Raw genomic sequence first — 13,744 nt, forward strand, 5'->3', positions numbered from 1 at the left:
CTGAAGTCATCTGGTGGAAGTAACTCAGAGCAGTGGCAGTAAGCATGAACAAAAATTAGTCAACATCAAGAACCATTTAGGAAGTAGAATCTACAGAAATTGCTGTTTGAGAGGCTGTGGAAAACAGAGGGATACTGTCCAATACAATGGTGACACCACTAACTTAGAGTACCCACTAACACATATGATAGAAATTTAGAAAAAAAAGAAACTAGAAAAGCACATATTTTACTCCTCTGCATCTGCTCTCATTTCCTCAGAGTTCTAGGCACACTGCACAGGTTTACATACCATAGGCAAAGTACGTGTCTTTCTCTAGAATCAGCTGTCTTTTTCTGAGAATCCAGAGTCTTTCTAAACATTGAATTCTACATATGTATATATTCAGCCACACATCACCAGTTGACTAGAGGAAAATTAAGTATAAAGTATGACATACATGACAAGGTCAAGAAATGTAAGGTGTCTTAGTCATCGAATGTCACAAAAGCATCATTGATGAGTACTGCCCTGAGTTGCCCAGTCGGCCCTAGATACAGAGTTGGGGAAGGAAAGTAGAAAGGAAGAGAATACCTCCCCTGCCTACCTAGAAAGTAAACTAAGACCAGCACTCATTTTCAAAAGAAAAAACTAAATGCTAGATTTCATTCTTGCTTAATTGAACTAAATTCTCAGATGAGGGAGGAAATGTTTGCTGCCTTTTTCTTCCAAAGCATTGCAAACTGTAAGTGTTTATGAGGTTATCCAGATTCTACCACAAAAAGAAAAAAAAAAAACTAAAAGCAGAAAGGGAAGTGGCCATAACTTTAAAGGAAGTTTAAGAAATAGCTTATATGTCACTCTGTAAAGTTTAAGAAATACCAAATCCCTTAGTTGCAAAAATTAGATGAGGGATGACTATCACTGTGCTATTATCATTTTACCTCATTATGATGGTACAAAAAGCAATTGTGTGCCATCACACAAATTTTATCACACCTTTCTTATGTGGAACAAAAAAGCTCTTGAAGGTAATATTATTAGGAAGAACTATTAGGATCATTTTATGGATGAAGACATGGTCTTCAAAGGAGTTGATGACTCTTAATGTGGGAAACAGAGGTATCACTAGCAGACAAAGTGATAAATTTAGAGAGACCCACAACTGTGATTACCAAATCTGGGTCCAAGAGAATCAGCATCCCCAGGGAGCTTGATAAAAACAGCAGAGTCGGGGGTGGGGAACAAAAGGGATGGAGGCCCAGTGAACTGTGGTGGAAGATTATTGGTTCTTTGGTGGTGGGTGTGGTATGATAACTAACATACATTTAAAAGAGTGTAAACCTATAGCCATAAAACATATACAGTGTTGTAAAATAATGTTACCTCAGTAAAAATAATTTAATTAAAAAAAAATGGGAATCCCTAACCTTTAATTGCACCAAAATATACTCCTCTCTTTATGTGCATCATAAGTGATTCTGATGCAGAATCATGCTTGAGAGTCATTGACTTAGTATATGCTCAACAGAGAATACAAATTGCCCAGGGACAGTCTGAAAATGTCTGAGGACATTTTGGTTGCCGCACTTGAGATAGGAAATGCTACTGGCATCTAGTGAGTAAAGGTCAAAATATTACTAAAATCAAACAATACACAAGAAAGTCCTCATAACCAAGCATTTTCCCATCCAAAATGTCAATAGGGCCATGGTTGGGAAATATGATGTAACACAACCATTGAGAAAATAACAGTCCAAGAAAATTACATGAATTTTCACTTCTGCAATACAAGGTTGGAGCCTCACTTTTCAATTATTCAGTCTCCTTTTATGTATTCTACAGAATACAGAATCTTTTATTTTTAATTTTTGTATTGTGATAAAATTTACAATATTAACCATTTTAAATGAACAACAAGTGAGTGGTATTAAGTATATTAATATTGTTACATTCGTACTGTTGTGTTTTCTGTGTAATTTTAAAGTTCTGAATTCAAATTTCTTGATTATGAGCTTAACTGTCATTTTATTTTAGTTCACCCATCATACGTAATTGTCTTGAGAATTACAGGTTTTCAGGCTAAAGATGTACCTATAGTACACTTAAGGGAAAGCTTATATTATTTATTCCAATTTTGCCTAAAACACATGAAGCATGTTCTGTTTTATGTGTCACAATGAAGAAAATCATAATTGGTTCCTAATGATTCCACTACTAAGCACAATCCTAGTAATTATCTCACTGTAAGTTGACAGATGTGTTAAATAAACTAGATGGTGGAGGAGAATCCTTTCACATGTATTTGTGTATCAAATCACAATGACATAACTTTAAATATCTTATATTTTTGTATGTAAATTATATCTTAAGAAAGCTGAAATAAAATTACAAAAAATAAAATAAAACAAAACCCAGAACTATTGATGAGATTTATGACATTAGAAACTCTGGGTTTTAGTATCACACAAACCTGGATTCAAATCAATACCTTCTTAGCTGTAGATTCTTGGACAAATTAATAAATAACCAAGCAATTATGAACTATAGAAATTATGAGCTAAAGCCTGCCTTGCAGGGCAATAGCAATTGGATATAATACTCTGTGCAAGCCACAATTATACTGCCTAGCCCTTGATGTGTGTTGATTAGATGGCATGCACTATTGCTACTACTACTACTACTACCATTATTATTATTATTATTATATTATTATTATTATTATTATTATTATTTACAGAGTGACATTTAAGCACAAAAAAGTAAATGTTCTTTATGCAATTAAAAAGCTCTAAAAAGCTTTAGGTAAATCAAACTGATACATATTAAATTATATCTTAAATATGCTACAGGAACAGTTAGTAGAGGAAAAACTGCAGGCAATCACTTTGTACATGCTTTAAAACACATGTATCTATGTTTCCTTCAGGAAAATAAAATCCCCAACCATATACAGAGGGGGGGAAATTGTCTAAAGAATGAAGAATACCGGTTTAATTCTTATCATCACTGTTTATAATTGAAACATAAAGCAAACATGCAGAAATAGAGATCAATGTGATGGGTCACAGTATACAAATGTCTGTAAAACACAGGCTGACCACCAGAAGCTAATAATAATTCTACTTCAGTTGAAAAATAAATCACACGATGTATGTATTGTATTAACTGCAAATCGAAGGCATAGAATATGTTAGAATAAATTAGAAATATGAGAAAGACTCCACTGTAACATGATCAAAAAAGTCTAAGTACAAAGGAGACTCTGCAGTGCTTATTAGCAAAGCCAGGATTTAGAGAGGAGAGACAAGCTGGAGAGAAGGGAGGAGGAATTCTAGCAGTCTTACTTTTAGAAAGTATTGCAAGATTCTTTCTGCAAGAGACTAAAAACAAAGTGTAAATGTGCAGGGGCATTCCTAAGGGACAGTTTCAAGCAAACAAGAGAGTACTTGAGAATTGCAGAGTACCTGTAGATACAGTGAACCTGGGCTAACACACAAGGAAATTATGAGAGAAGCCAAGCTAAGGAATCTAACTCAACTCTTAGGATCACTAGAAAGCTCAAGAGTTGTCCATGACTTTAATTTTTGTAATTGTGACTTACAAACAAAATCTTTCCCAAAACATCCAAAATTGAAAATGAGTCAATATCCCATTGCAAATATCCCTCTACCCTCAATCATTTGAGAAAGCTCTAAGGTTGAAAACCATGCATCTCTTCCCATCACCATTTCTGGGTGCAAACCTGCTGCAAAACTGTCTACCCACATGTTTTTTGGAGGCACACATAGAAGCAAGAGTCCTGGCCCGCAGAGATGGCCTGTGCTAGCTGCTCTTGAGTAGATATGTGCCCTAGTATGGAGAGGAAGAAGTTTGTACTTTTTTTTTTTTTTTAGTGCATGTAGATGCACTGGTACAGTCAGAAGCACTGAGAGAATTACTGAAGTACACTGCTGAGGGAGCAGCGGGCGGCAGAGAGGTCTGCACGCCATGTGGGACCCTCCTTTGAGGGCGGGCAGCTTCGCAACCCAGCGAACAGGCCCAAGAAGTTTGTACTTTTGAGGCCATAAGAACACATCTAATATTCCTCTTCTACATGAAATAATTTCTAAGAGTTGGTAACATCTATCTGAGCCCCATCTGACCTTCTCTTCTTCCAGATCCCACCTGGACAGCCTCACCATCTACTTGTTCATTTTCCACAGGCAACTGATGGTTTTTATAGGGGAACAGAATATCCATCAAACAGAGAAATGTACTAGTAGTCAGTTAGTTAACAGGCTGGTGGTAGCTAGTGTTGTTTAAATAGAAGTTTTACTTAAAAACAGGAGAAAATATGGAATCTGAGAGAGTCAATAGAGAACTTACTGGCCAAAGAACTAACCACTGAGGTTACAAGACATTTAGAAAGGGAAAAAAGCGAGCAATCTTGAATGAAACACACAGAGATTAATAAAAGAACGAGAATCTTAGCACTAAAGTTTAATGAAAGGATGGAGGAGTTTTAAGACGATATGAATGAGGAGCTATGCCAATTATAACCAAGAGGGCCAGTGAGGCCAACCAAGGCAGAGTAAAGTCTACTTGATTTGGCAAACCAGAAGTCATTGTGCCATTGAAGAGAGCAGCTCTAAAGAGAAGAAAATTACCATTCATCTAAGATTAAGTAGACACTAAAGCAACACAAGTGACATTTACCAACATTTAAATGAGCTTGGAACAGAAAGACAGAAAACAACTTACACATTATCAGGAGAGTTCTAGATCAAGAGGGGGATTTTCTAAGATAGGAATAGAAGAGTTTAATATTAATGGCAGGGGAGAAAATAACAAATTAGGATTACACTAATAGGACAAATCCTCAGCTAAGCTGGAAAGGACGGATTCAAACACCAGTGGAACAAAAGAATGGGACTGGTACAGGCTGAATGCCCTACGAAGATAGTGGGACCACCTATTCCTTCTTCTGCTGGCAGTGGAAAAGGACAGGATGGCAGGAAACAAAGGCATCAAGTGGTCTGAGCAGGCATGCAAATACATAAGCAGAGATGTCTAAGTTACAAATTGAGGAGTGGTAGCATTCTGGTATCAGCGTATACTTTGTAAAGAAAGGTGAATGGAGTCAGAACAGGGGCAAAAGAAACTGGGTTGGAAAAGCACTTGCAATGAACAGAGGAGCTGCTGCCCAGAAGTTGGTGAGTGGCCATGAGATGAAAAAAAAATAAATTATATATATATATATATATATATATATATATATATATATTTAGTCAGAAAACAAAAGGAGAAAGAAAGGAAGAAAATATTTATGATGGAAGGGTGGGTAAAAAAGGAATCTAATCTAGGGGCCTCCCTGATGGTGCAGGCCGTTGAACGCTGCACTGTGAAACTGTCCACAGCCTCTGCAGTGTGGGTTTGATTCCGGCTGGTGGGGCAGAAACTCACATGGCGCAGAAAGCCTTTCCTGTCTCACCCACTGCTCCCCTCAGCAGTGTATTTCATCAGTCTGCCTGTTCTATTCCCCGCTCTGTCTCTGGTGAATTCTCTGACCCTCCCGCACATCTGGCCTATACCCCAGTTCTTGTATAAAGAAATCTTTAAAAAAAAAAAAAAAAAAAAAGAAATCTAATCTACTGAGAACTTGAACTGTACTTCTTTATGGAAGTGTTACTCTGAGGCAGGCAATGTATTACTTCTTTTCAGACATTGTTCCTGGAGCCTGTTTTGCATGTGTTAGGCTGCATAGCTGCTCAGCAGACACCTCTTGTCAAGTGGCCAGAATACTATGCACTGGACTGAGAAATACACTGTTTAGTAAATAGTAAGTTAACAAGAAACGCAAATGGGAGCACTTTAGCCTCCATGTAGTCAGACAACCACCCACAGCCTCAAGCAGCTTCCGAGGTTGAAACTCAACAACAAACAGTGAAGGTCATCACAGAAGCCCTGAACAAGTTAGCTGAGGATTCTTTCAAGAGCTTCAAATGATACAGCAAACTCCATTTGTAAAACCTTTTAGGGGTTTTCCCTGCTGAGTAGAAACATGGAATTGTTTCCTCAAAACTTAGAAAGGAGGTAAACCAGTCCTCTCCATTCAGATAGACCCTTTAATACAATGGACACTGTTCAGAGCATGGCTGAGTTGAACTGATGCTCCCTCAGGAAACTCCCTCTCCTGCTTATCCATTAATTAAATATCAATTTATTCAAGAAGGACTATTTAGTAAGCATCAGAGAAACAATATTCAAAGACAAAGCAACTCACAGGCTCATGACTGTTTTTGAAATCGCAGGAGTCCCTGTAGGAGAGTCACATGTACCTATCAAAAAACTGATTAAGCACTCCACTCCTGCAGAATCAAATCTCTGCTGCTGGGCTGGGAATGTGAATTTTTTACAAGCCCCTTGGATGATTCTTAGACACACTCAAGGTTGAGGACCAAGGGTTTAAGGTGATAGACAATGGCAATACAATTTGATATGAGGTTTTGGGAAGACAAAGAGCAGCAAAGCTTAAGCCAACTTTCAGAAATAACATTAGTAAAACAATATCTACTCAGGTCACAAAAGAGTAAAGAATTTTCTAAACAGAAGTAACATGCAATAGAACAACAGATTATGTGACTTACTGAACAAGGTAGAAGATTAGGAGAAAACCCAAGTAATAATCATTGCTCAAAATTTCACTGCATGTGCAAATGCATTTCCAGTTTTCCTGCCAACTCCTTGCTCATTCAACACAAAACCTGAAACAACACTGCCATGATTCTCACTCCAATGTCAGCAGCCAATGGGCATAAAGAGCTGAGTTTCTATTGCTAACTCACTGTGCAGTTACTCCATATGACATTACCAGGAGGCCTAAAATTCAGACAACTGTTTAAGTATTTAACCTTAAGGGTAAGGTAGAAATGACATTGTGTTTTGATCTGTCACCAACAAATCACCTAGCTTCTCCAAACCTCCATATTTTATTTGTAAAACCAGAATCATCACCAAAACTGCAACAAGGCAGCATCATGTGCCTCATGACATGATGCCCAAACAACATCACCTCTCTGGTATTTCTGCCAAAAATACAAAACCTGAATCTAATTGGGAGGAAACATTAGAGAAATCCAAACTGAAGGATATTCCATAAAATAGCTGTCAAGGTCAGAAACGATAAAGAAAGACTAGGAAACTATTTCCAATCAATGCAAACTAGGGAGATTAGACAATAAAGATAACACGTGATTCTGGAGGGATACCACTATAGGGAAACCATCTATAAAGTATTCTTATAAAGTATACCTATAAAGTTATTATTGGAATAACATAAAATTTGAATATGTACTTTAGACTTGGAATTCGATGTTAGTGTTGAATATTCATTTTCCTGGTTTTTATAAAACCGTGGTCATATAACAAAATGATTTTTTTCTTAATAAATACAGAGTATTGAGGAAAATGGGGAATGATGGTTCCTTCCCTCAAAAGGTTCAGAAAAAGGAATGACAGACAGACAGACAGACAGAGAAGATAGACCTAGATAGAGAAAGATACAAAGCTATATGAGAGAAGAGAATCTAGGGGAAAAAAAGCAAATGAAGCAAAATAATTAGTGAATCTAGATAAAAGGTAGACAAGAGTTCTTTGTACAATTCTTGCTGTTTCTCTAAAGTCTCTGTGTTTGAAACTGTATCAAAATAATGTTACTCTTCAAAACTATTTGGCCATAAAAAGCTAGGAAGACTAGGAATCTGTCACACTGGTGGAGACCGAAGAAGCATGACAACTATATCATAATGTGGTTGATGTTCCTGGATTGGATCCAGGAACAAAATTAAAAAAAAAAAACAGACATTGGTGGAAAAACTGATGCAATCCAAGTGAATTTTATAGTTTAATCAACAGCAATGCACCACTTTAATTTCTGAGATTTAGCAAATTAGTTATTTTAAGATAGTTAATATTAATTGAACCCAAGTGAAGGGTATATAACTCTACAACATCTGCAATTTTTCTATAAATCTAAAATACTCCTCCTCTCAAAAAAAATATTTTTTAAAAGTCATTAAGACTCACATACAGGAATGGTCATCCTGAAAGCAGAAACAGAAGGACACCGATGCCACAATCCCCTAGGAGCTGCCATGGCAGAATAAGAAGGAAATAGCTTACCTGAACTGCTGACTTAGAATCTATTGGTATGGAACCACTGAGAACATTATGGGAATAAGAGTCCTAGATGGTTTTCATGAGACCTTGAGCACTAAGGAACTAGGTTCAGTCCTTTTTTCAGATTTAAATATGCACCTGGGTCCCCTGGAAATCCTCCTCAAATGCAGATTCTGAGTCTGGTGATATGAGGTGGCATCTAGATTCTGCATTTCTAATGAGGTGCTATCGAAGCAATGGTCCTCTACCCCACAAACAGAGAAGGCAAGTGATGGGACAGAAGGGGCCTGATCCACGACACCCTGCATCACTAGTCCAGGACTTCCATGGGGATCTCCTCGAAGCCTTTTTGTCTCAAGTCATTGCCAAATGTAATTCTAACTGCATTTAGTCTGCACCAAATTGCCCCAGGTGTATTTTCAAGTAAAATTCAATTTGTATCCTCTCTCAACCAGGACATGAAAAGGATAAACAAATGTATATAAAATGTATATTAAACTGCTGGACAGGTTTCTCTACATGTGTAAAGTGCTTCTAGAGTCACAAAAATTACCTCAAAGAGCAGTTAAAGTGAAAATGATGCCACCTCTTTGACAATAATTCTAAAAATTTGCTCTTTCTCTTATATTCTTTCATTTCTCTTACATGCTCAACCTCAACAAGTAATTCTTTATTTTATTTTATATATTTTTACATCAGTTTTCATTTTTGAAAATACAATGTATGCATTTTCATCTCGGTTATAGTCCCCATACAATTCCCACCCTGAGTTGACTTTTATAATTTATTTTAATGATTTTTTGGATGCACACAGAGCCATCTAACTCTTGCAGTGGTCTTCAAAGAGATAATAAAATCCGACTAGGAAAGAAAAAGTACAGATCATAATCACAAAGTAATATCAAGAACATGAGTAAAAATGTTGGGTTATCATGGTACCCTAATTTTGAAAATATAGAAAGCCATCTAGAATCCTACATTATTTGCCTCATAGTACATTAGATCTCAATATTTTTGTTCCTTTAAATCACGTGCTCTAGAAAGACAAAAGTAACTTTCTTAGGATAATCTTAAATTAGTAAATGAGAACCAGCTAAAGGATGCCTTTATAGGTAAAACCACTTTAAAAATGTCCTTGATTTTTTTATTCAGTAAATATTTATAGAGTATCTATTACATGCCATACTAGCCACAGTGCTTTTTACACTAATAGTAAAATTACAATTGGCCAGAATCCAAGACTAGGCCCCTCTACACTAACTTCATTATAAATCCCTAATAACAAAGCACCAATGTACTGGTTGGCTCCTTCTGTAAAAAGCACAGATTCAAAACATTAAATTTTGTGTTGCCTATGGTAAAATAATCTGCATCTATTCAGGAATCCCTGCAAGGCAGGGCTGGGACTCCTCCACTGTGCCCACTGCCCAGGGACCTAGTCCATTTGTCCCTCCAGCCTCTCTCACTGCCTCTCTCACAGACACAAACCCTGTATTGACACACTCTAAGTAGATGTTGGACTGGTATAAAAACCTCATCCATCCTCACTGTATGCAGTACAGAAATCAAATTACACTGCAACTATTATTGCACAGATATTTTTTTCAAAAGAGTGACAGAAAAGAGTGGCGAAAAAAGTTACGCAAGTCTGAAAATTCCAGAACAGAAAGGAAACTGAAAATAACCCCCAAACAACAGCCAGCATGCTAACCTGATCGATTTCCATGAGTTTGGGGTAGGCGCCCGGCCATTCTATGGCGACCTTGACGATGTCCGCGGGGGGCGGCATGGTAAACCTTGAGAGCTTCCAAAGCCAGTGGAACTGGGGGCCTATGGCGTAGACAGCCGCACGTGTCTATACCTAATGAGGAATGACAAAAAGAGAAAGAAAAGTCGCTCAGAGCAGATGTAGGACGAATTTTGCTTCATCACTTCCTGTTTTCACTGGTGGTTTAGGTACAATAAACGGCTGAACGCAGAAGACACCCGGCGCCAAATGCACCACCAGCACAGCAGACTCCTGAGAGGCAAGAGAAGCAACAGGAAGGTGCTCGCACCCTAGAAGTACCATGGCCAGGAGACTCTGCCCTGCCAGACCTACTCACTCTGCTCTTCCGTGGGCACAAGCTCCCTTACCACCTGGTTCTGCTCCGATAGGTGCCCACGGTCTGAATGCGCTGGGCTCTGTCCAAAAGTGCACGTAACCCCCTCGTGCTTAACAGTCTCCGGAAGGACACATTGCCCAGGAAGTCATGGTCAGGAAGCAGCATTTCTTTAAAGTGTTCTTTCTGTGTGTCACAAATAGAGCTCCGTGCTATAGCAACCAGGATATCAAGAGGAAGGAGAAATGTCCCAAGGCTCACACACATGCACACACACGCTCCTTCCCCAAGGACAGTTCACACAATGCACCTTCCCAGGAGGGAAGAAAATTGACTGAGGTGGATCATACAGCATTCAGAACTGACCTTGAATTCTCACTGGAATGAGAAGCATTGCTTACACTGAGGAAGTTAAGATTACTGTCGACTGCCTCTCCCACACTAGTCCATTTCTTTTACTGTGACTTTCACTTAATATTTTTTGAATAGCCAAAACATATGATTAAAAACACCCATATGATTGAAAAAATTGAATGTGTGCTTTTACATATGTGTATATGTATGCTTGTGTGAAGATACACTGTGTGGAAATTCCTTCTTCCCAAAGTTACATACACACCCAAAAGCCACTTTCATTCTTTATCCCTCCAGCTCTTTACTGTTAATATTTTTTTTTGGTATCCTGCCAGAATGTCTTCATGTATAAGACAAATACAAAAACAAATCCCCCCTTTTAATATATAAAAAGAAGCATTCTGTAGCCTGTTTGCTTGCTTGTAGATCTACTAAATCTTTCTAAATCATTGCTAACTGAATGTCCAGTTCTGATAACAGCTACACAGTCGTTCTTTTATTGAATGTATCCTAGCTGATGGATGAGTCCCTGCTATAGGCCTTTGAGTCACTTCTTACCTTGGCTACAATAAAGACAGCTATAATGAATAACCCTATGCATGAGTCATTTTGCAAAACAAGTCCATTCTTACAATGATTTACATACGTTAAATTGCTAGGTTAAAGAACATATGCTTTTTAAATTTGATATGTATTTCCAAATATCCCTCTGTAGGTGCTATATCCATCTACACTCCCTGCAGCAAAGGATAAGGCTGTCTATTTACCCATAGACTCACCAACAGATTGAATTTTGCAAACTGGGCAAGTGAAAACAAGTTTTTCAATGTACTTTTAATCTGTATTTTCCTTACTGCTAGTGAGTCTGAAAAAGAGGCCAAGCCCCATGTTCACTTTTCTGTGAACTACAGGAACCCTTTTGCCCCTTTTCTATTGGGTTTGTGGTCTTTTTTTAGAAATTGATTTCTATATAAACATTCTAATCAAAAATGTGCATTTGGTTCTTTATCAGAGCAGAGTAGGTTTAGTCAGTTACTACCCACATCTCAGTAGCAGTTGGACATTATTGAGAAGATAAGAGATCACAAAGTTAATAATGGAAGCCTCAACACCGGTAGTTATATAAATAATTAACTTCACCAATGCTGACAAGTAAAGGAAATGAACCCAAACAAAACTGCTCTTCCTTTGGCCAAAGGTGATGAGTGAAGCCTGCTCTGTAGCTAATCAGTGCTCCTCCAGCAAGAACTAATCTACAAAGCAGTGGTTCAGTCACCCCTTCAACAAATAATGATTGATTTCTACTCTGTGTCAGGCTGTTCACCATGCTGGGGACACAGCAGCAAATTTAGATGCTTCATTACATATGGAGAAAAATGAAGCAAAGAAATCTGGGAAAGCTTCCCTGAAGAAGATAGTACTAGAATAACGACCACTGAGAGGTGAAGAGGTGAGCTAAGATGATGTCTGGAGAAATGATGACCCAGGTCAAGGGGAAAACAGTTACAATGTTGGTGGCAGGGTTATGCCTCATATGCTCTTGAAATAGCCAAGTGGTTGACACCAAGTAAGTAAGGCCAAGAGAAATAAGAGAATGAGTTCCAAGAAGGTTGTGTCATTACTTAGTAGGTCCATTCAAAGTATTCTTGAACCCCCTTGACATTCTGACTGTATCTCTCAGTTTGTGACTTCTAAGTAAGGATGTTGATGTCCATGCACAGCTATTCAAATTTTAAATTTAGATTATGATTTCCTAAAGGGTCTTTTGGCAAACTGTACCAAGAACCATAAAAACTTTGTATTCCCTTTGAGTAATTTTACTTTTTTTTTTAGGATAATAGCATCAAGAAATGAATTATTTATTTAGTCATGACAGTGCCAATTGCTGTTTTGTTTATAATTCCTAAAACTTGAAAAAACTGAATATTCAACAGCAAGGACTTGTTAAGTAATTATGGAATCTCATGTGCAAATACAAGCAGACAATCTGTACTAATCGGTACCAGAGCCGCCTTCTTCATAGTTTGTACACTGTTATTCACCTGAGAATCCTAAGGACAATGTATTCTATCAGTACCACATCAATTCAAGATCCAGATTCAAATATACACTGTGAAGTAGAATTTCAGAAATAAGGCTCTAAAGTGAAATCAGACTATGTGACTATCAAGTAACACTATTCAAAACAAAGAAAACACCATCTTGGTGACCAAAAGAGTTGATAATAAAAATTTAAATGCATTTTCAGCACCCTCCTCCCACCTCAACACAAAATAGTCTAGAGTTACACATATCGAGTTCACCTAACCTTCCAGGAATCAAAGGCCAAGCATGCTTTTCCTCCCATTTAACTGGTATTTCTTTCTCAAAGACTGTTCTGACAAAACCTGCTGAACAGGTGAGAATACAATATGTGGTTCTCCCTGCAGCTCCATGGAGAGTAAGATAGGAGTGTGTATAAAGCAGCCATTGAGAGCGAAGAGGCTGGGGGCTTCCCCTCGAGACTTCATTTAACTAAGATCAATTAGACCTCATCAGTTTTTACCACATTCAAACAGCATGGACAGGGTGCAGCCAGGCTCCCCTGGGTGGAGGCAGGTGCACAACTGCAGAATGAATAATCTGTTCCACAACATGATCCTCAGAAGTACCACATTTTATTCTCTTGACTTTATATTTCTATGAAGACAGTTCTCATGGCTTCTCTTTAGTCAGTGTTGTTCTGTTGAAATTTAAGGAAGGAAGTTTCTAGTTCAGGTTTTCTCACCCTTGGCCCATAAGTATTTGGGGCCATTGTCCTTTGTTCTGGGGCTGTCTGGTGCACTACAGGAGGATCAGCAGCACCACTGGTCTCTAATCATTAGACATCAAGACCTTCCCCTCAATCTTGCAGAAATGTCTCCAGATATTGCCAGAGGTCATCTGAAGGGCAAAGTACACTGATTAAATTGTGAGTTAGCATCAATTCAAGATCCAGATTTATTAATAATGAAAAGTAAGCCATCATGTGGTCATATATAACCAAAGTGGAAATATATCTTTAAATGTTCAATCAAGAAATCCAATCTCCTGGTGTTCTTTCCTTACCCCAGCACAGGATTCAGGGCACTGACTTTCTCAGCTTCTTCCCATTCACCTGAATCAACCTA

At 38.0% G+C, this 13,744-nt stretch overlaps 1 protein-coding gene across 5 annotated transcripts in view; it reads right to left on the reverse strand.

The window, feature by feature from the left end:
• Nucleotides 1-13,744, reverse strand: part of ELMO1 (engulfment and cell motility 1) — a 521,159-nt gene that overhangs the window by 406,481 nt on the left and 100,934 nt on the right. For 3 of the 5 annotated variants that reach the window (XM_054692471.1, XM_037510310.2, XM_054692473.1), the window contains exon 2: nucleotides 9,851-10,000. In XM_054692471.1, coding sequence (XP_054548446.1) covers nucleotides 9,851-9,928 — 78 coding nt within the window. In that variant the 5' untranslated portion in view covers nucleotides 9,929-10,000. Of the gene's footprint in view, nucleotides 1-9,850; nucleotides 10,001-10,244; nucleotides 10,596-13,744 lie in introns of those variants that run through there. The other 2 variants (XM_054692474.1, XM_054692472.1) reach the window with 2 other exon arrangements.

Source organism: Talpa occidentalis, unplaced genomic scaffold (assembly GCF_014898055.3).
Source record: "Talpa occidentalis isolate TD23 unplaced genomic scaffold, MPIMG_talOcc4v2.1, whole genome shotgun sequence".
Lineage (NCBI taxonomy): Eukaryota > Metazoa > Chordata > Mammalia > Eulipotyphla > Talpidae > Talpa > Talpa occidentalis.